The sequence below is a fragment of the Gymnoscopelus braueri genome (genome assembly GCF_963280865.1).
Source record: "Gymnoscopelus braueri genome assembly, chromosome: 11".
Classification (NCBI taxonomy): Eukaryota; Metazoa; Chordata; class Actinopteri; order Myctophiformes; family Myctophidae; genus Gymnoscopelus; species Gymnoscopelus braueri.
Window position 1 is genome coordinate 7,552,272 of NC_137613.1, and position 23,156 is coordinate 7,575,427.

Below are 23,156 nucleotides of genomic sequence, written 5' to 3' on the forward strand. Positions count from 1 at the left end.
TGTCTGTATAAACCTTTTTATGTAAATTTGGTTATTGAAAAAACAAATCGAATTGTAGATCTTGAGATCCACATGGGAATGGCATGGAGAGATTAGCTCTGGACACAGACAATGCCGTAAAAAGCCTTCTTTTGTAAAATTGCCTAAACATTGCAGCACGCTGGCCTTGATCAGAGTGACTAAACATTTGTGAAGAACATATTTAGGTGTGTGGAGGCTGAGTGAAATCACATTCACATAATATGAAAGCTCCCTCGGTCTGAGATGGTGATGTGAGTATAAGTTGATGAAGTCCTGGCCGCAGAACAGTAGACTAAACTTGACACAACTAGTCAGGTTTAAAAGTGCTCTGGTTTATTCACAGCAGGGCACAGATTTATAGTTGAACAATTCAAAAGAGGGTGTATGGAAGACATGGATTTGTTTTTTCTCTTCAGTCATTATTCTGGGCTTTAAACCTTTATTTGATAGTGGAGAAAGACCTGTGAGAGATGGGGAAGTACATGCAGCAAAGGGCCGTGGGTCTGATTTGAACCCTGGTCGCTGTGTATGGACTGAACCTTAATGATATGCACTCTACCTGGTGAGCCACTAGTGGTGGTGTATGTTATGTACCACATAAAGGCATTTGTTGGATATACATTTACATACACACGCATGTTCTCAGATAGAAGTCACATAGTTCTTCTTAGGAAACAAAAGTCAACTGTTCACGTTACAGTCTTTAGCACAGGATGTCAGAAACGCACACAATTACAAAAGTTTAAAACAATTATGGTGTTGAGATGAGATTATAGTGGAGCAGCACTATTGTTCCATGCTTTGGGGAGAGCCATTTTATTCAGCTTGCTCTCTGTGTCTGTGTTCATAATATCACAGTAAGACATTGATGTTCCAATCAAAACATTAGAGCTAGCCTCTGTAACTTTCATATCCTGCCTGGGATTTGAACCCAAGGCTCCTGCTCAAGTGCTGACATTTTATACCACTGACTGCTTTCTCAGGGGAGAATCTTGTCAACCAGTCAGTGTTAAACCCGACACAGGATCTAAAATGTCTCAATAGAAGAGCACGGAGACCTATTGGGGTGCTTCCCAATTGTATAAGTTATACGGTATTAACATACTCTACCATACAGATTGGACAAAATAACATTGTAATCACAAAAAAATGTTATGAAGCATAAGAAAGTGTGTATTAAATCTGATGAGAGTATGATAGTAAATATGATGACAGACAGTGAGTGTGAAAAATAAATATGACTGTAGAACAGTGGTTCTCAACATTTTCAGGCTGCGACCCCCAGAATAATCATATTTGAACTGGGGACCCCCCAAAATAATCATATTTGAGTTGAGGCATTACATTCAGTTTGACTCGGTTCCACAGATGAATATTGTGAACATAGCCGATCTACAACCTCACAACGCCTCGCAACGCAAGGCGTTGTGTGCTTGTAGATCTGCTGTTTTCAAATGTTTTGCCTCTGTCTTACATTATTGGACAATTTTTATTGTATAATTTGTTCATTACTTTTGATGCAGGAATGGCCTTTTTCATTTCAAATATTTTCTTTCCTTTAGGTATTAAAACATTCCTTAAATTGTCACTTTAATGTCATCTGGGGACCCCCCAAATATCATGTGGGGACCCCCCTGGGGGTCCCGACCCACAGGTTGAGAACCACTGCTCTAGAAATGCCTCCTTCCTGCCCAGTCCTCCTAGGTGGGTGGGGCTTAGGCCTAATAGGTGGGTGGGGCTTAGGCCTAATGAGGCGCACCTGAGCTGATTAGAGCAGGTCTATAAAAACCTGGCCATGAGTGTCTTCTGTTAGAGGAGTCATGCTGTTGGCTTCAGTGTTCCTCCTCCATTACTACACATGGATGCATTATTTAAGTAAGTGGTGGATCTTATTGCTGTTATTCCTTTTTCATTGGTGAAGGAGTATTCTGATTTCTAAGATGTATCATAGAGTATTGCTTTTTGATTGTTTTCTTTGCCTTTATAGCTTATTAATCATCTGTGTGGTACTCAGCCAAGTTAAAAGAGAACAATACACATGTTTTCAGCTCCTAAGCCCGTAGGGTCTCCAAATATGTACAAATGCAACAAAAAAAGTGCTTACCCTCCAAATGATAACTCACTCTACAGGGTACTAGTGCAATGTAATAATCCATATCAATAAAGAAGTGTTTTAATCCTGTCTGTCTTTTCCCCCCCCTCGTTTACTTCCTGTTTATATTTAGTGTAATTCCGGATGCGCTTCGTCACTACCGCCCATTGAGAATTTCCAACAGAATCGGCCACAGATGGGATTAAAACACTTTTTTTATTGAAAATATATAGATTATTACATTTCATTAGAACCCCGTGAAGTGAGTTATCATTTGGGGCAATTTGCATTTGTACATGTTTGGAGACCCTACGGGTTTAGGAGCTGAATATTCAGTGGGAAATGGGGGGGGGGGGGGGGGTATGACCCTCATAGGTTGAAAATGTCAAATCGATCAAATACATCTACGAGAGTCGTAATCTACGGCTAGCACCCTCAATATCTCCAAGATTATGAGCATTATCAGGTAGCCTCTCACCCGGCTATTATAGCCTGCCCTGCCTGAACCTATTGTATCTGAGGGGTAGCTGTAGTAAACCCTCCTCCTACCCAGTCCCAGGTGGGTGGAGCGTACCTGTAGGCCTGAACATAATGTGACACAGCTGAGCATATTGGAGCATGGGTCTTTAAAAGGTTGGGCTAGTGTTTACCTGTTTGTGGAGGCATGCTGTTTGTATGTAGTATAGTTTGCTCCTTCGCCAGTTGACTCCACTTTGGATGCGTTACTTGTAATTTATGGATTTCTGTTAGTGCAGTGCTGTTTCTTCTCTTTCAATGGTAAATGAGTATTCCGATTTCCAACCATTTAGTACCTTGTTTATTGCTGTTTTCTTGTAGCCTGTTAATCATCTGTGGCAGTAAACCGATACCAATAAAGTGGACAATAAAGACTGTTTTCATCAACTTGCTGTACATCCCTGATCCTCATACTTTTACTTGTGTGCCAATGAATGAGCGTGAGAAGTGTACCAGCAAACAGAGCAACACGTTTTTACTATGACAGTGAGTGTTGAATAGTGTGTGTGTGTGTGTGTGTGTGTGTGTATGTATGTATGTATGTATGTATGTATGTATGTGTATGTATGTATGTATGTATATATATATATATATATATATATATATATATATATATATATATATATACTCTGACAGAGAATGGTAAATATGATGACCGTGAGTGACTAGTAAATATGACAGTGTGAATAGTCAAATATGATGACATTGTGGATAGTAAATATGACAGTTTGAATTATGGCAGTGTGAATGAAGGTCACTCCTACAGTACATTCCTTCACATACTATGTACTACATATTAATTGTACTATTGTTCCACATACTTTTGAGTGCATACACTAAAGTATGTATCTGTGGACAACGTATTGAACCCCATGGGATGTTGGGAAAGTGCCCCATCTGGTGGCCAGGAGCCACTCCCACATTCCACTAGCCTGATTATCAGACTGAAGCTGCATGGAGCTTCAGTCTGACATTGGCTCCAGTGTAGGCAATTACAACTAAGGGGGAGGGGATTAGAATTTCCCTAAACCAATCCTAAGGGATCCCCACCCCCACCTCCGACTCTCACTGGACAATACATTTTGTACCGAATAAACCGAACATTTACAACACCAGAGGCAGTCCACTCAGAGTGGGCGGGGTCTATGGTCTGGAAAGAGGCAGTCCACTCAGAGAGTGGGCGGGGTCTATGGTCTGGAAAGAAGCAGTACACTCAGAGAGTGGGCGGGGTCTATGGTCCTGGAAAGAGGCAGTCCACTCAGAGAGTGGGCGGGGTCTATGGTCTGGAAAGAGGCAGTCCACTCAGAGAGTGGGCGGGGTCTATGGTCCTGGAAAGAGGCAGTCCACTCAGAGAGTGGGCGGGGTCTATGGTCTGGAACCAGGCTAACATTCCACCTCACCTCACCTCGGGCCCTTCCACACACCTGTTCCCAGTCCCTTCATCAGGCCTGCTGTAACCCTGTCCCTTTAGTCACCTGTTTCCACCTCCCCTCATCAGCTTGTTGCCCTGAGACTGGATTCTTTCCACTCACTTGCTGCCAGATTGAAGAAGAAGTTAATATGATGTGATTTGGTCTTGGCTCCTTTTTTTAGTTTTTGTTCTAGTGTTTTCTTGTCTTGTTGAGTCTCTACTACTCTCAGCTTGTTTGACCTTTCACCTGCCAGCGGAAAGTGGATTATTGCCTGCTCCTCTTGTGGATTTGTTTTCCTGAATTGGACCGCTGTCACTGCTCCTTGGTTTCGACCCTTGCCTGCTTGTTTGTATGCCAATTCATATTTTGGGGCATCCGGGTGGCACACGGGTAAAGTCCCTGCCCACCACCTTGAAGACTGAGTTTGGATTCCTCCATGGTGCTGCTGATATATCCTGGCCCCCCGATGAAGACCACTGGCCCTGTTCACGGGCGGGAAGCCGGTAAGGGAGCTTGATTTCTGTCACTGCATTAGTAGTCTCGCATGGCCAGACTGTTGCCTCCCACAATTTTCAAATGTTTCCGGTCATACAGTCTGGGACTCGGAAGCTCTGATCATGATTAGAATATAAATCGGATGTGAAGCCTCCTCCCCACTTCCGTTTCGTCTTTACAGTCGCGCAAATTTACCCTAATATAAATACAAATCATTTAAGTATATTTAGCTCGCTGCTTAGCAGAAATTGAAATAAAAAAATAAAATGTAAAGATATTTTAAAACATATTTTCGTGAACGGAAGTGCCAGTTTCCTCAATCGGATTTCGGGAGTTGTAGTTCCAGACTCTATATAGCATTCGGAGATTGTGGAATAGTTGTCTGGCTACGCGAGACTACTGCATTAGAGACTCGTACAGGTTGGTTCGGAGCACCTGTTCAGCAGGTATAGCATGTTCCACCACATGCATCACACCCTCCCGGTGAAACTCTGGCGAAGAGAAGCAGCTGGCCACTTCATGTGTATTCGGAGACGTGTGGTTGCCTATACCCTCTCCATGAAGAACAGTAGGGTTTGCTGTCATATAGGGACTATACCCCCACCCTGTGGAACTCTCTCCCAATGGAGATTCACCATGCTCCCCTCCAACACTGGACTCTTTTAAGGTTGCCTTGAAAAGACACCTATTCTCTCAGGCTTATGGCAAATAGTGGTTTGTTTTGCTTGGTTGGTTGTTTGTTTGTTGTTGGTTCGTTGATTTCGAAATCATCTGCCCAGTGTGTCTTCTGGTTGTGGAGTCATGCTGTTGGCTTCTACGTTCCTCCTCCATTACTACACATGGATGCATTATTTAAGTAAGTGGTGGATCTTATCGCTGTTATTCCTTTTTCATTGGTGAATGAGTATTCTGATTTCTAAGATGTATTATAGAGTATTGCTTTTTGTATCAGTACCATAATGTTGAGCAGTAGTAGAGAGGGTCTTTTATAGCCCATGGGCCTTTAGTCTGAAACCAGGTCTGGTTGGTTTACACCAGAGCAACTGAGATTTCTTAGTATAAATTGTTTATTTGCTTTGAGTTTCATGAGTTCAACTTGCTTGTCCCGTGTCAAATTGGCCTTGACAGATGATGATGATGATGATCAAGTGTCAGAGAGGTGGACTTGGAGTGGACACATGCTGGGGCTTTTCTGTTATAAAGAGCTCACAAAGCAGAGGGATTATTAGTAACTTGTAAGTAGGCACAAACAACCTTCAAATGAGTTTCAGGCTGAATGAGCAACTTCCTCGTCTCTAAGTTCCTTTTTTAGTGCAGGACTTGAAGTCTGTCAAATATTAAACATGATCTTTGTGTCTGTCTGTCTGTGTAACAAGGCTTTTCAGAGCTGGATCCCCAGCCCAAAGGTCATGGGGTCCCTCTATAAAAATGGGGCTGGATTATACCCACTGTTCAGAGGGGTGTGTGTGTGTGTGTGTGTGTGTGTGTGTGTGTGTGTGTGTGTGTGTGTGTGTGTGTGTGTGTGTGTGTGTGTGTGTGTGTGTGTGTGTGTGTGTGTGTGTGTGTGTGTGTGTGTGTGTGTGTGTGTGTGTGTGTGTGTGTGTGTGTGTGTGTGTGTGTGTGTGTGTGTGTGAAATATTTGCTGTTTAAATTTTCCTTGTCAATCAAAATGTTATGCCTTTGGCTGAAACAGCCTAAGATTACTGCATGATATGTGTGTAATTTATTGGGCTAATCCCATTGCAAATGATCTGTGTTTTTGAGAATCAATTAAGAGCTGTTATCTCCTACCGGTGTGTAGATTGTGTGCACATTCGACATGTGCGTACCGGCCGTACCACGTAGGTTGGCTCTGGCTGTGGCGCCAGAAGGAGGGGCCCTGAGGCCGTCTCAGGCCCAGGGGGCCATAGATTTGGGATCCAGTCCTGTTCTCTTTTTTTTATGCCTTTATTGATAGGACAGTAGGCTGACAGGAAATGGGGAGAGAGAGAGAGAGAAGGGGAGTGACACGCATCAAAGGCCTTCGGGATCGGGACTCGAACCCGCGACACGCTGTCAGGCCCTAGGTGCCTGGACCGCTACGCCAGCGGCCCAGGCTGGGATAGAGCCCTGTTTATTGGTCACATTTGAAGATCTGCTGATGACGGGGACAATTAAGCTGTATTTTTCCATCACAGACAGTTTGCAAGTTGAAGGAGTGACTAGGGGTCCGTTTCATGGTTATGCTCATATCATCTATCGGTATACCAGTGGTTCTAAACCTGTGGGTCGGGACCACCAGGGGGGTCCCCACATTTCTTTTTTTGGCAGTAAAGTGACAATACAGATGACAGTAAAGTGACAATTGAGGGACTTTTAAGACCTTTTTTCATTCACTTATTTTTTTAATCAACAGACTAAACTGGTCAAACATCGGCCAAATTGTCAAATAATATAAGAAAGAGGCAAAAAAAAAGTCTGAGTGGGAGGTCCCCAGTTCAAATATGATTATCTTGGGGGTTCGCAGCCTAAAAAGGTTGAGAACAGCAGCCATATTGGATAGAAATTGGGCCTCTTCCTTACTTCCTTCATAGGTGTTACCAATGATAGTAATGAAGGCTCTGTTCCATTCTGGGTCAGGGTGCTACTGTGCATGTGTCGGCTCTTTGGAAAGACTCTGCTACACCAGTGGGTCTCAAAGTGTGGTCCAGGGACCCTCATGGTTCCTTGAGGGGGTTCCAAATGGCCCCTTAAGGGTGTGTAACTCTGAGAGTGTACAAATGGAACCAAATTATGAGCATTATCAGGCAGCCTTCAGTGTTGATTTAGCCAACTATGACGAAAAATGTCTATTGACCTTTTTTCACAAACTAAGCTATGATGACTAAAACTATGACTAAATATACTGACAATTTATCAACAAATAAGAACTAGACTAAAACGTTTGGGAGGGACTAGAGGAGAACCGATCCAGTAGAACTAAGACAAGTCATCATGGGTGTGCGCGGGTGTCACAGACCGAAAATAGTTGATCTACAAGCTCACAACGCGTTGAGCTTGTAGATCTGCTATTTTTGTCATGCAGCTGAAAATCAAGTGAAAATCATTACGATGCCATCACGGCCCGCCAAAAAAAAAACATTTTAGTCGACTAAATCAACTGTAGATTTAGTCGACTAAAATCGTATATTTAGTCGACTAAAAGTAAAACATTTCAGGTGACTAAAATATGACTAAAACGAAACAATTGTATTCAAAAGACTATGACTAAAACTAAATCTGCTGTCAAAATCAACACTGGCAGCCTCTCACCCTTCCCCATTCGAACCAGACAGACTCCCCCACCTATGATCGATGACCAACTGGAGGAAGTACAGCTTGTCAGAAGGCAGGGTGCATTGGAGAGGCGCATACCTAGTCTCATGCAGATCTTGACGGTCAGGTTTACTGTGGTGGTGCCTGCCTGCCTGCACCCCTCGGAACCTTACGGGTCCATTTGGTTCCATTTGTACACTCTCAGAGTTATGGAGGGGGTCCTTTTTTTAAATTAAAAGGTTTGAGAACCATTATGCTACACTAAATGGAAGGGAGCCTTCATTGGTGACATCTTTGAAGAAAGTAAGGAAGAGGCCCAATTTCTTTTCAATATGGCTGCTGTGCTTAAAGCCTATTCAACTGAGTGACAAGCAGTGGTGTAAAGTAACTAAGTACCTTTACTCAAGTACTGTACTTAAGTACACTTTTGAGGAATTTTTGACTTTACTGGAGTATTTCCCATTTTCAGTACTTTAACTTCTACTCCACTACAACTCGGAGCCAAATATTGTATTTTTACTCCACTATTATTTGAAAACTTTAGTTACTTTTCAGACATAAATTATCATATTATGAGACATACATTAACCACTTAAGCCCTATTTTATACCTGCTATATCTGCTAGTTTCAAACATTTTAGTACTTTTACTTTAAGTACATTTTGATGCCAATGCTTTTGTACTTTTACTGAAGTACATTTTTAATTCTGGACATTAATGTAACAGAGTATTTCTATATTGCAGTATTGGTACTTTTTACTTAAGTAAAGAATGTGTCACTCACCACCTTTTTTAATTGAGGAGAAGATGGATCACAACAAGAATATTATGGGGCCCAGTATTGTACCCAACCCAAACCCAAGGCACTTCTGGGATGCTTAAATAATTTTGACCATTTTGACGGGTAAACACAGTTGTGGTGTGAGTGAGGAAGACTGGTCTCAGCTGAGGTCCCGCTGTACCGGGTCCCGGTAGCGGTAGAGTCCGTCCAAACGCAGTGAAGATCATCTTTTTTGCAACATCGCACCCAAAAATGAAAGGTAGTCCCAGACACCTACAGATGTTTGCGATTTTTCCGGAAATTTATTTTTTTCGACGGGGTTGAAAAAAACGTTTAAATCGTTTATTTAGTCAGCCTGTGCCATGTTTGGCACAGGCACAGGCTGAAAACCCGGAAAACACCCCGACGGTAGGTGCCACTACTGCTCCCGATTTGGCTACAATGGAAAACATGGCACAGTCTGACTACATAAGCGATTTAAATGTTTTTTTCAACCCCGTCGTAAAAATGTGACTTTCCAGAACAATCTCAAACATCTGTAGGTGTCTGGGACTACCTTTACTTTTTGGATACGATGTTGCGAAAATGGTGATCTACACTGCGTTAGGACGGACTCTACCTCTGCCGGGGGCCGGTACAGCGGGACCTCTTCTCTGAGCTACAGTGGAGAGTGAGGTTCCAAACGGGGCTAGGTTCAGTTCAGTCTCCCTTAAAACACAACTGGCTCACCCTAAATTAGAATTTCAAACATTAATAGCCACTAAATAATTGTTCTCATAACTTTGTGTTGAGCATAGTACTTGTTACATACAGAGATATCTATCTCATCATCTTTTTCCTGTACGTCAACATGCCGTTATCTCATATCTGTTGCGCCAGCAAGTTTTCCCCAATACCTGTAAGAAGCCTGGCTAGATTCTATTGGTCAATACGGTTTCTACTCGGTGCTCTGATCCGGTCTAGAGCCCGCCTACTACATCCGGTACTTTGCACGCACACATGCATACACACAGCGTTTCCGTTTCAGCCCTAGACCCAGACCGGATCAGCAAGCTGCGAAGTGAACAGATCCCAGGCGAGCTGTCCGCGACCAGCGTTGCCATGTCTGCTTATTATAAGCGACTTTGGGCTTTCCCCCCTGTAAAGTTGCTTGTAAATATTGGTAGTTGCGGTTTGTTTGGGGGGCTTGTTGTTTCTAAAGTGTAGTTGTTTATTTGGGTTCGTTTCTAAAGTGTAGTTTCTTATTTGGGTTTGTTTCTAAAGTGTAGTTGCTTATTTGGGCTTGTTTCTAAAGTGTAGTTGCTTATTTGGGCTTGTTTCTAAAGTGTAGTTGCTTATTTGGGCTTGTTTCTAAATTGTAGTTTTTTTTTGGGGCTTGTTTCTAAAGTGTAGTTGTTTATTTGGGCTTGTTTCTAAAGTGTAGTTGCTTATTTGGGCTTGTTTCTAAAGTGTAGTTGCTTATTTGGGCTTGTTTCTAAAGTGTAGTTGCTTATTTGGGCTTGTTTCTAAAGTGTAGTTTTTTATTTGGGCTTGTTTCTAAAGTGTAGTTGCTTATTTGGGCTTGTTTCTAAAGTGTAGTTGCTTATTTGGGCTTGTTTCTAAAGTGTAGTTGCTTATTTGGGCTTGTTTCTAAAGTGTAATTGTTTATTTGGGCTTGTTTCTAAAGTGTAGTTGTTTATTTGGGCTTGTTTCTAAAGTGTAGTTGTTTATTTGGGCTTGTTTCTAAAGTGTAGTTGTTTATTTGGGCTTGTTTCTAAAGTGTAGTTGCTTATTTGGGCTTGTTTCTAAAGTGTAGTTGCTTATTTGGGCTTGTTTCTAAAGTGTAGTTGCTTATTTGGGCTTGTTTCTAAAGTGTAGTTGCTTATTTGGGCTTGTTTCTAAAGTGTAATTGTTTATTTGGGCTTGTTTCTAAAGTGTAGTTGTTTATTTGGGCTTGTTTCTAAAGTGTAGTTGTTTATTTGGGCTTGTTTCTAAAGTGTAGTTGTTTATTTGGGCTTGATTCTAAAGTGAAGTTGTTTATTTGGGCTTGATTCTAAAGTGTAGTTGTTTATTTGGGCTTGTTTCTAAAGTGTAGTTGTTTATTTGGGCTTGTTTCTAAAGTGTAGTTGTTTATTTGGGCTTGTTTCTAAAGTGTAGTTGTTTATTTGGGCTTGATTCTAAAGTGAAGTTGTTTATTTGGGCTTGTTTCTAAAGTGTAGTTGTTTATTTGGGCTTGTTTCTAAAGTGTAGTTGTTTATTTGGGCTTGTTTCTAAAGTGTAGTTGTTTATTTGGGCTTGTTTCTAAAGTGTAGTTGTTTATTTGGGCTTGATTCTAAAGTGAAGTTGTTTATTTGGGCTTGTTTCTAAAGTGTAGTTGTTTATTTGGGCTTGTTTCTAAAGTGAAGTTGTTTATTTGGGCTTGTTTCTAAAGTGAAATTGCTTATTTGGGCTTGTTTCCTAAGGTTGTTTAATCCAGTGGTTCTCAAACAAATTTCATGTCATTTTCACAAGACCACTTTGGTAGGTTTGGGTTGTGTATTTACCTTGCCATGATGTAACTCCAAAGGTGGGCAAGAAATAAAAAATAATTGCTCCATTGATTAGAAATTGATCATTCAAAATATGCTCCTCATTGACTTACATTGTACGGTAAAACAGCTCTCAAAGTCACTCTTTTAGCACATAAACGAACGCAAACAAAGTTGATTCAGACAATATAGAACATCACCAAACCCAGTACTGTTTTCTTTTTAAATAAAAATGTCAACTTCCTGTTGATTTTGCCATTTTTAACAAGTAGAAAACCTGGACTGGATCCGCGGATCCGGATCCAGATCTTCAAATAGTAAAATCAACAGGAAGTTGACATTTTTATAAAAAAAATAAAACCGTACTGGGTTTGGTGATGCTCTATATTGTCTGAATCGGCTTTGTTTGGGTTCATTTATGTGCTAAAAGAGAGACTTTGAGAGCTGTTTTACCATACAATGTAAGTCAATGAGGAGCATATTTTGAATTATCAATTTCTAATCAATGGAGCAATTACTTTTGATTTCTTGCCCACCTTTGGAGTTACATCATGGCAAGGTAACTACACAACCCAAACCTATACCAAAGTGGTCTTACCCTTTAATGTGCATTTGTCTGCAAACCCAACCTTCTGCATTGTGAGCTTGTAGATCGCAAGATCGGCTATTTTCGAATGACCAAAGTATATAGGGCTGAAGTGGTTAATGTATGTTTTGTAATAATAATCAAAATCTACAAAGTAACCCAAGTTTTCAAATAAATGTAGTGGAGGTAAAGTACAATATTTGGATCCGAGATGTTGTGGAGTAAAAGTGTTGGAAATTGTAAATGCTCAAGTAAAGTACAAAAACCTCAAAATTGTACTTAAATACAGTACTTGAGTAAATGTACTGTAGTCTGTGAGAAAAAAAAATCTACTAAAAATACTTTTTTTTTAAAAGAAAAAATACCTGGTTGCTTGTTTTTCCTCGCAAAACCAAAACCTGGCAACACTGCCTCTGCCTGCCACTGTCTGTGCGACACCTGTAACGTCTGATTCCCTGTCAGTCTGTCTGTCACTCTGTCACTCTGTCTGTCACCCTGTCACTCATCATCACGGGATCAACAACTTTAGATGAATCTCAAGCGTGTTACAGCGGTAAGAAGCGCCGTTTTAACGTTTAAAAACCGTTTAAATACCGTTTTAACTATATCTTGACTGATTGATCGTCTATAAATGTGTGTGTATGTAAGCGAATCATAGCGCTGTGATCGGTGGTGGAAAGTAACTAAGTACACTTATAAGTACAATTTTGAGTTACTTTACTGGAGTATTTCCAATTTGCATGCTTATAGGCTATTTTCAAAGCATTTTTATACGTTTAGAAACTTGTGAAATGTGATATTCTGCAAAAATTAGTACTTTTACTTTCAGTACTTGAACTTTATTTTGATGTGATTATTTTTGTACTTTTACTTAAGTACATTTTTAATGCCGGACTTTTATTAAGTACATTGTGGTTTTGGTACTTTTACTTGTACAAAGTACAAAATGTGAGTACTTTCTTCCACCACTGGTTATGATTCGTCAGGGAGCGGTTTGTTTTGGAACCAACTGATTGATTGAATACTTTATTGTGTACTCAATTCATTGTGAAACTAGGTAACTAACGGATGTAACGGAACGCCACATTCAGACTGTAAATGGGGATGATATTGAATTGTTTATTGAGTTATTATTAGATTGTCATCTAAGCCACTCAATGATGTAATCATATTGTTAGTATTGCGTTAGCCATGGTTGGATCACACGACGGTCTGTCGCACTGTCTGTCAAGACCGTGTCATGGATGAACTTCAACCTGGTGTTTGCGCTTTCTCCCTTTTTGGCCCGTACAGCTACATAAACGTTCATATTTCAAATATAAAGTGCTTACTAATGGCCATGGATGTTCTAATTATGTACGGGTCATCAGAAGTACCCGTACTCTCCCTATTGTTCAATTAAAAAGCATTTTAATCAGATTGGTGGCCATTTTCTCATCGAGTTATAATGTGTCAGAGTGCAGTACACCTCCCAACCGATAGGGTTGCATAGTTAAAAGCAACTTTTGATTGAATACTTTATTTGCAGTTTGCAAAAAAAGTACAGTTCAATACAACAGTGGTTCTCAACCTGTGGGCCGGGACCCCCAGGGGGGTCACCAAATGATTTTGGGGGGGGGGGGGGTCCCCAGATGACAATGAAGAATGTAAACAAAAATGTGTACCAAGAAAAAAAAAGTTAAGAAAATAAATGAAAAAAGACCAGAAAGGCAAACATTGTGAAAATAGCTGATCTAGAAGCTTGTAGATCAGCTATTTTCACAATATTTATCTGTGGAACCAGGGTGGGGGGTTCCCAGTTCAAATATGATTCTTTTTGGGGGTCGCGGCCTGAAAAGTCTGAGAACCACTGCAATACAAGGTCTGCTAACAGGATTTTAAACCCAAGAAAGCCTATGGCTTGCTTCCATTGGGGTACACTCTCAAAAGTTAAAGATCTATCAGGGTTCATTTGGTAACCAACTCTCATTGGTGGAAAAAGTACAACATTTTTTTACAAGTAAAAGTATCATACTGCAATATAAAAATACTCTGTTAGAAGTAAAAGTCCGGAATTAGAAATTTACTTGAGTAAAAGTACAAAAGTATTGGTATAAAAATGTACTTGATGTACCAAAAGTAGTTAGTACTTATTATGCAGAATGTCCCATTTCACAAGTTCTCGAAAATAGCAGATCTACAAGCTCACAATGCGTCGCATCATATTTGCCTCTGTGATGTAGTGGAGAAGAAGTAAAAGTACTGAAAGTTGGAAATACTCCGGTATCATTCATATCAAGGTCCATTATTTATTCGGAATTTGAGCCACGGACCACCGTTTGATGAGATTTAGACTCTCAGACCCAAGACTTATATATTTTGTTATCGTTAGATACGATTTTGTCCACAATTCCATCCATGCTGTATTGATGTTGGTTCCATAAGAGAGATAACAGGCAAATGTTGATCAAAATAACAATTCTTTAATTAAGTAATGCAGATGTTTAACAATTATTCAACTCTTGAGAGCGTAACATTTTACGCTCTCAAGAGTTAAAGATCTATAAGGGTCCATTTGGTTACCAACTCCATCATTTAGCTGGGGACCACCTGGAACCCCCTCAAGGACCACTGGTGGTCCCCGGACCACTGGTTGAAGACCCCTGAACGAGGGGGCCACAATTATAAAATGGTAACCGAAACGCTCGCCCCAAAACACACTCGCCCCCAGCAGTTCTTGTATTCTTGTATTCGTTTTTACTGAGGATAAGGTTAGGAATAAGGTTAGGTTTAGGCATAGTTTTACTGAGGTTAAGTTTAGGAATAAGGTTAGGTTTAGGCATAGTTTTACTGAGGTTAGGTTTAGGCATAGTTTAGTGAGGATTAGGTTAGAAATACGTTTAGGTTTAGGCATAGTTTTACTGAGGTTACGTTTAGGAATAAGGTTAGGTTTAGGCATAGTTTTACTGAGGTTACGTTTAGGAATAAGGTTAGGTTTAGGCATAGTTTAGTGAGGATTAGGTTAGAAATACATTTAGGTTTAGGCATAGTTTTACTGAGGTTACGTTTAGGAATAAGGTTAGGTTTAGGCATAGTTTAGTGAGGATTAGGTTAGAAATACATTTAGGTTTAGGCATAGTTTTACTGAGGTTACGTTTAGGAATAAGGTTAGGTTTAGGCATAGTTTTACTGGGGTTACGTTTAGGAATAAGGTTAGGTTTAGGCATAGTTTAGTGAGATTATGTTTAGGAATAAGGTTAGGTTTAGGCATAGTGTGAGGCGTTGTTGTGAGCTTGTAGATCGGCCATTTTCACAATATTTGCCTCTTTCTTACGTGTATTTGACAATTTGCCCAATTTGGTATTAAAAGTCATTAAATTGTAACTTTAGAAATGTGCACCCTGTATACACTTATACAGTATGTATGTTTGTTTGTTTACTGTTGAGTGAGAAAACAATGTTGCACACAAATTAATTTGGGGACCCCCCCCCCCCCCCCCCCACCGTTATATAGGACACAACAATGGACATGTTACTGTATGTCCATTATGGTAACTTATTAGGGCCTGCTTCATACTGCATTCATGCATTTTGATGTTTGAAAGGATCATTTCTGTGCCAGTCCCCTTATAGTGCAGGCTTTGATTTGGATATTGAGAAAATGGGAAGTAGATATTTCAGTGTGTTCTGTGAATGCAGCGAGGTCCCGCCGACCCTGGCATGGATGTGTCTTTCTTTGTGAGAAGAATAGTCGAGGCAGGCTGGCAAGGTGAAGTTTTTTTCTTCAATTTGTATGTTCATCATTAACCCATTAAGACCGGGAAAGCATCTGTGTCATTTTAAGATTTCTTTGGGCTATTCAAAAATAGCCGATATACAAGCTCATAGTGCGGCACCAAGTGCCACGCTACAAGCTGAAGCTTGTAGATCTGCTATTTTTGAAAATTTGTGAAAATCTTTGAATATAAGCGAACATTTGTAACTCAAATCTTTGCTTCTAGGGAACAAATGTCTTCTATATCCTAACAGTTTTAGTGGTTCTCAAACTGTTTCATGTCAAGGACAAGGACCCCCAAAATTGGCTCGGTTGAAAACTTGTACAAACACTGGCAGCCTCTTATCTCTCACTTTGATGCATTACAGAACATTTCACTTGACTAGATAGACCACCGGAAATTTGGGGGTGTGGATTGTGAGGTACTCGCAACACATGAGGCGCACGCACCATTCGAGGATGAGTCATCATTTTCCTTTGCTTCTCTTCTCTCTCTTTTTTCTCTTTTTCTTACTCTCCCTTCTCTCTTTTTATTTCCCCTCTCTTTTCTTCTGTTCTTAATGCTTTCTTTCTCGTTTTCCCTTTTCTTCTCTTCTAGTTTTAAGGGGTGGGTGGGACGTTAGGGAGAGGGTACTTGGAAGCAGGCGGATAGCCGAAGGGGACGTTTAAAAAAATAGAAAACCCACAAGAAAGCAATGACCTTGAAACCGCTGGTAAACCTACCGGTAATTGTAATTATGCGATGTCATGTACTATGTCATGTGATGTATCATTGCAAAAATGTGGAATAATAAATAAACAAACTACCCCCAAAATTATATGTATTTGGCCGCGGACCCCAATCTCAAAATATGTTGTTCCAGGGACCCCCCCAGAAGCAAAGATTTGAGTAAATTTTTTTTTTTTTAAACGCTTACAAAAAATATATATATATATATATATATATATATATATATATATATATATATATATATATATATATATATATATATATATATATATATATATATATATATTAAAAGACCTGCACACATTTTCACGATTTTTCAGCAGATCTACAAGCTCGTAGCGCGGCACTCGTTGCCGTGCTATGAGCTTGTAGATCTGCTATTTTTAAATAGCCAAAGTATAAAATAATGCTTAAAGTGGTTACACAGATGCTTTCCAGGTCTTTATGGGTTAGAATCATCATTCAGCCCTGGATGCAATTGAGGATGAATGCATCATACTGTATGAAACTAGATAATGGGTGCAGAGGATTTCTTTGGCATAATCTACACTCTTTTGTCAAGCTACCCATGGTGGAAAAAAACTACTTGAAAGCTACAATATTCTGAAAGTAGTGAGAAGCAGACAGCCTTATTCTGGCTTGGTTCGTTTCTTTGTACTATGAAAATATATTTTTTTCTTTAAGTACATATGATGTGAGCTGCTTTAACCAAGTGCTTCAAGTGCTTTTCTTATGTGTGACTTTTCAGTTTTACTGGAGGTAAAAATATCTTTCAAGATATCTGTACCTTTTACTCAAGTATGGTTTTCAAGTACTTTATACACCTTTTAATTGCAGGTTGAATTCAAGCTTACTTGTTTTAGTTAGAAGTCAGAAGAACTACAACATGGTGATGTTTATTGGATTTCAATAAACATCACTTAGTAATAAGGAGTCAGAATAAATAATGAACATATTGATTATATATTATACACATAGAGCTCTTCGTGGGTTCAAAATGACGGATCCAAACCCTAATGGACCTCTGAAATTGTCTCAGAGTGGAGCCGACATTAAAAAAAGACCCGGACGGCACGCATTATTTCATGGACCCGACAATGCTGAACGTTCTACCACAGTATAGGCGAGATAGCGTTTTCACAAACCACACCAACTCATATGCTGTAAACATGCACAGTAAAGTGCCATAAATACATTATATGGTGTATGCATCCATTTATCCATGTTCAGCAAAAAATGTAACAAGACCTCCACACTTTATTCATCTGAGAATGATGTAAACTGATATTAGACATGAGTGCTGATGTGCATCAGAGGGATTTGTTATTTACCATCCAGAATCAGAATCAGAATCAGTTTTATTGTCACATCACAGGTTTACAAAGTAAAAAAGTGGGTGAAATTCATTTTAGTGCAGCTTAATAAAAAACAACACCACACCCAGGGCAACACCACCCTAAAGCAGTGGTTTTTGGTAACCAAATGGACCCTTATAGGTCTTTAACTCTTGAGAGCGTAAAATGAAACCAAATGGACACGTAATCTTTGCGCTCTCAAGAGTAAAATTATTGTTAAACATCTGCAGTACTTAATTTACAAGAAGTCTACACAATTAGAGGATGTAGAAGTATTGTTATTTTGATCAACGTTTGCCTGTTATGTCTCCTATGGTACCAACATCAATACAGCTATATCCAACGATAACAAAATATTCTGAGAGTCAAAATGTCATCAAACGGTGGTTCCGCGGCTCCAATGCCGAATAAATAATGGACCGTGATGACCGTGGGTTGAAAACCACTGCCCTAAAGCAAAGATCCTGTTTGTAAAATACCTTTTACTATCACTAACATGAGCTGTGCTTCCTCAAATGACGAATAGCGACATTTGCAGATCTACAAGCTCACATTGTAGGCTATTAAAGCTAGATCAGCTATTATAATTGGGGGGGGGACATTACATTTTCGTCTATAATCATTACATGCCCCCCAAAAAATACGGGTGCCAGGTTGAAAAAGTGGTTAATACCATAGAAGGGCCACTATTTAGCAATAGACTTGTAGATCTCGCTGACCACTGCCACTGGTCTATTTCTTGAATTTCCCCCCCCCCACTGTTCCCATTGTGTTGCGCAATCGTCGTTGTGTATTGGCTGCATGCTTGCCTCTCGCCGCAATGACCGTTCTGTTACCGGCTACATGCAGTTCCTCTCTCAACTCGACCAACTAAAGGTGTCAGACAAGCTAATGCACAACAACACACCATTGTTCTTTGTATGCTGGCTGTGGGTGTGGAAGCAGCAGATGCCCGGTGGGCTCGGGCTGCTAGGATCAAGGGCTGCTATGATAGACTGACTGACCAGGGATCAGATTACTGCAGCAGTGCAGCAATACATACTGTATGGGGAACAAAGTTGTTCCCCATTCAGTTAACCCATTCAAACTGTCAACGGAACACATCTCTGTCATCTTAGATGTGTCGCGCTATGAGCTTGTAGATCTGCTATTTCTTCGAAAAATTGTTTAAAAAAAATAATCTTTGAATATATATATATTTTTTTGTTATTTTTAACTCAAATCTTTGCATCTGGGGGTCCCTGGAACAACATATTTTGAGATGGGGGGGGGGGGGGGGGGGTCTGCGGCCAAATACATTTTGGGGGGTCCTTGACATGAAAAAGTTTGATTATAGCAACATAAGATTTTTCAGAAAACTGTTAGGATTTAGAAGACATTTGTGGAATCCCCCAGAAGCAAAGATTTGAGTCACAAATGTTCGCTTAAAAATATATATATATATTCAAAGCTTTTTGAATATATTTGCACAATTTGCACACATTTTCCACAACTTTTTAAGCAGAAAAAAATGCAGACCTACAAGCTCATAGAGTGACCACGCTATGAGCTTGTATATCTGCTATTTTTGAATAGCCAAAGAAATCTAAATATGACACAGATGCGTTCCCGGTCTTAATGGTTTAAAGTGAGAGCCGAGAGCGCACGCACAAATCGCATCAAACCCTCCGTGGAATCAAAGTGCACCTGCGGCATGTGAAAAAAAAAAAAAAGAAAGTTTGATAACCCCTGTACACTATAGTTGTCTCCTAAAATGTGCCATAGTGTCATAGTAAATCAGAGTCATACATTTCTGAAGAAAACCTGGAGACTGGCATTCAGTAATTGGGTTTTATGATCAAAATAAGAACATTATGTTATGTAAAAAAACAAAAAAAGGACCAGTCTTGCCACGTACACATGTTGATGTTCCCTGGTTCAGGTGTTTGAACCTCTCCATTATGTTCTGTGTGTGTTGACAGCCTTGAGGGAAGAGCTCGTTGCTGAACAAGAAGACACTTGGAATGGACTCCAGCCAAACGCCCCGGCTCAAACTGCAGACGTCCCGACTCGACCTGCAGAGGCCCTGGCTCAAACTGCAGACGCCCCGACTCGACCTGCAGACGCCCCGACTCGACCTGCAGACGCCCCGACTCGACCTGCAGACGCCCAGCTTCAACCTGCAGACGACCCGACTCGACCTACAGACGCCCCGACGCGACCTGCAGACGCCCAGCTTCGACCTGCAGACGCCCAGCTTCAACCAGCAGACGCCCTGCCTCAACCAGCAGACGCCCTGCCTCAACCAGCAGACGTCCAGCCTCAACCTGCAGACGCCCTGCCTCAACCAGCAGACGCCCTGCCTCAACCAGCAGACGTCCAGCCTCAACCTGCAGACGCCCTGCCTCAACCTGCAGACGCCCTGCCTCAACCTGCAGACGCCCAGCTTCAACCAGCAGACGCCCTGCCTCAACCAGCAGACGCCCAGCTTCAACCAGCAGACGCCCAGCTTCAACCAGCAGACGCCCTGCCTCAACCAGCAGACGCCCAGCTTCAACCAGCAGACGTCCAGCCTCAACCTGCAGACGCCCTGCCTCAACCTGCAGACGCCCTGCCTCAACCTGCAGACGCCCTGCCTCAACCAGCAGACGCCCTGCCTCAACCAGCAGACGCCCTGGCTCAACGTGCAGACGCCCAGGCTCAACGTGCACACGCCCAGCCCCACGTTGAGCCACCAGTCGACCTACCGGTTCAGATGGATCCCGCTGTTGGAAACGCAGCCCTGTGGCAGTACCTCAACAGCACGGAAAGAAGAGAGCCAGTCATTGGTCAGCATACATACACTCTAATTTTTGTGTTTTCTTAAATGTTTTCATCCGTTTTTTTTAAAGATTGTTTTTTCAGTTCCTATAAGTAGTATATTATGGTGCGATATTAATTACTGATTTGAGGTCATGATCTTATGTCCATGACATGCATCCAGGCCCGGCGTGACGGGGGGGGCTTGAGCCTGCAGATGTGAAAAATGCAGGGCAAAGGTTTTTCCGTGGCCTCGAGGGAGTGCACATACAAAGTTTTACATAGATCAAAAAGCGGCCTCCTGGTGGCGCTATAACAGGCCCATGTGAAAAAATTGGGGCAGAATCTCTGAATTGGCATCCAGGGAGTGTGTGTGCACAGTTACGCTGCGATCAAGCCAACGGTGCCGGAGATTAGCTGATCACATATGGACGGACGGACGGACGGACAGGGTGCAAAACATATAATACTCTCTCGCCATGCCTTTCGGCCTGGCGGAGACAATAAAACGATTATACCAAACTAAACTCATTTTGAAGGCGCACGGCGCCGGAGGTTCCGGTCGTGTGTTTTCCGGCCACCTGGTGACGTAAAGTTATTTCGGCTCCAGACCGGATCAGAAACCCGAAAATGGTATTGATCCCAGGCTAGTTCTCGCCAAACTCGGCAAAAACCAGGATGTCTGGTCACCCTGTAGACAATGTATTTCTATGAGAATATGCGCGGACAAGCTTATTTTTTTCCTCCCGCCCAGAGAGGTGCGCGTCCGTGCGGCTGCCTTCATTAACAGGGAGCGGGAGAAAAGCAGCTTCCATGGCGTGCGCTTATGCTTGCATGTCCTGTGGGTTTTGTGTGTGGGTTTTGTGTGTGAACACTAAGATACTGCACCCGTGTCACAATACCATCGCATTCTCCGTTTAGACCTGTCCCCTTCAGTTATTATGCATAACTAAGTAAGTGTTAATATTTCATGATATCTCAGGTGTAGTTTTTCCTATTAAACTGTTCTCTGCTCTTTAGTAAGAACGTTCATTGTACTGGTGAAATGATAAATTGAATTAATCTTATATAATTTTAGTAACTGGATAATCTGTTTGGTAATGTGTCATGTACATGTACAAATGTCAGTATGACGATTTTTCATGTCGTTAGCCCCCTAAACCCAGGTTGGTCGTACAGTATGTATGTACACATAATATGTGTACATACATATACATGCATTAATGCATGCATGCCCCCACAAACGTAGACCAATCACAGCAAACCTCACAGCTACTGTAAGCTGATCACCTCACCCTGCTAAAGCTCACCGTGGCAGATTAACACACCTTTCATTTTCGTTCACAAACTGCACACCCTAACATGGCTACACAGAGACGCCACGATGTTATTAGATCCTGTCTTGTATGGGTTCAGATAACGTGTGATGATGAGCGTTCACTATCATCTTCTACTTTCCGTTTGTGTTCAGTCTGTGACATGTTCTGTGACACTGTGTCGTCCAGGTCTGAGCATGATGACAGAGTACCGCTGGCCCGACAACCACGGCCGCAATTGTTTCTGTTGTCACTGCTGTATGGATTACATCCTCAGCGCCAATTACATGTGTCATCTCATATCTGCTAACCACCGCCACAACTACATAGTGAGTATTCATTTATACTTTGTCGTACAACGGTCTACAGCGATCTACAAGCTCACAACAAAGCATCGCGATGAAACGCGTTGGGACTTTACTTTTTTTCAGTAACGATGTCAATCAATCAATCAATCAAAATATAATACAGTAATGCATGATTATAACGATGCACTGTCAAGTAGAGAGACGTGCTTCTTGCCGACAGTTATTGATGAGATCATCATCTTGTAATTAAAGCTTCTGCCTTTTATTAACTTACACATAAGTATATTAACAACAGTGTTGTGTGTGTGTGCGTGTGTGTGTGCTGCTTGCTATGTGTTTAAATCAAACCGTCGATGCAGCTTTCTCTCTCTTTTCGGTCGTTTGTGAGCTCTAAGTGGTACACCACATTTACAAAACGGTATTTACCGTATTTCTTTTTTTTTTTACGGTATGCCATTTTGCTGAGAGTGGTACACAGTTTCACAGGATATAATCATCATGAAATTTTTAGCTATTAGCCAAACCGTCTTGGTATAACCTTCTTTTAATATACAAAATAATATATCGGTATCGGGACTGGAAAAGTGTATGGGTTACTTAAAGGACGACTTCACCCATTTTCAAGCCGTCTTCATATAATTGGTCCTCACTAATGCTCATGATAATATGGCACCATTTTTGTCTCCTCAGTCTGTGTCTCAGAGGAGGGCTGTGGACAGTTCAGAAAGCCGTCTACCAGTGACATCATTGATGGGGAATTCAAGCTAATAGAAACTACAGGCTTTCTATTCCTGGAAAGTTAGCATGCTATAATGGAAGCCATTGTTCTTGCCTTAATAAAATGTGAAATACAAAAAAATATATATATATATTAAATATTTATTATTATATAAAAAAAAACTTAACGATGATGTCACTGGTAGACGGGTTTCTGAAGTGTCCACAGCCCTCCTATAAGACAGACTGAGTAGAAAAAAATTACACCATTTTATCAGGAGCATTAGTGAGGCTCTATTATTTGAAGATAGGTTGAAAATGGGTGAAGTCGCCTTTAACTGTACTGTGTCACTACATTGTGCACTTCCTGCATAAAGGGGAAACTCACAGCAGGAAATGCTGCTCATTCAGTGTGAGACTCTGTCGGAGGTTGACTTGTGTCCAGGCATGCAATGCTCATTTGGTATGTTCTTGCACTCTATTTCAATGACGTG

General features: G+C 41.1%; 2 protein-coding genes across 2 annotated transcripts in view; one reads left to right on the plus strand and one right to left on the minus strand.

Annotated features, from left to right (window-relative positions):
* Nucleotides 1–23,156, minus strand: part of LOC308094700 (uncharacterized protein) — a 353,814-nt gene that overhangs the window by 108,828 nt on the left and 221,830 nt on the right. The gene's annotated exons all lie outside the window — the stretch shown is intronic.
* Nucleotides 5,152–23,156, plus strand: part of LOC308094898 (uncharacterized protein) — a 35,011-nt gene continuing 17,006 nt past the window's right edge. The window contains exons 1-4 of the mRNA XM_080441721.1: nt 5,152–5,392; nt 19,505–19,925; nt 19,961–20,350; nt 21,827–21,966. Coding sequence (XP_080297847.1) covers nt 19,547–19,925; nt 19,961–20,350; nt 21,827–21,966 — 909 coding nt within the window. The 5' untranslated portion in view covers nt 5,152–5,392; nt 19,505–19,546. The remainder of the gene's footprint in view (nt 5,393–19,504; nt 19,926–19,960; nt 20,351–21,826; nt 21,967–23,156) is intronic.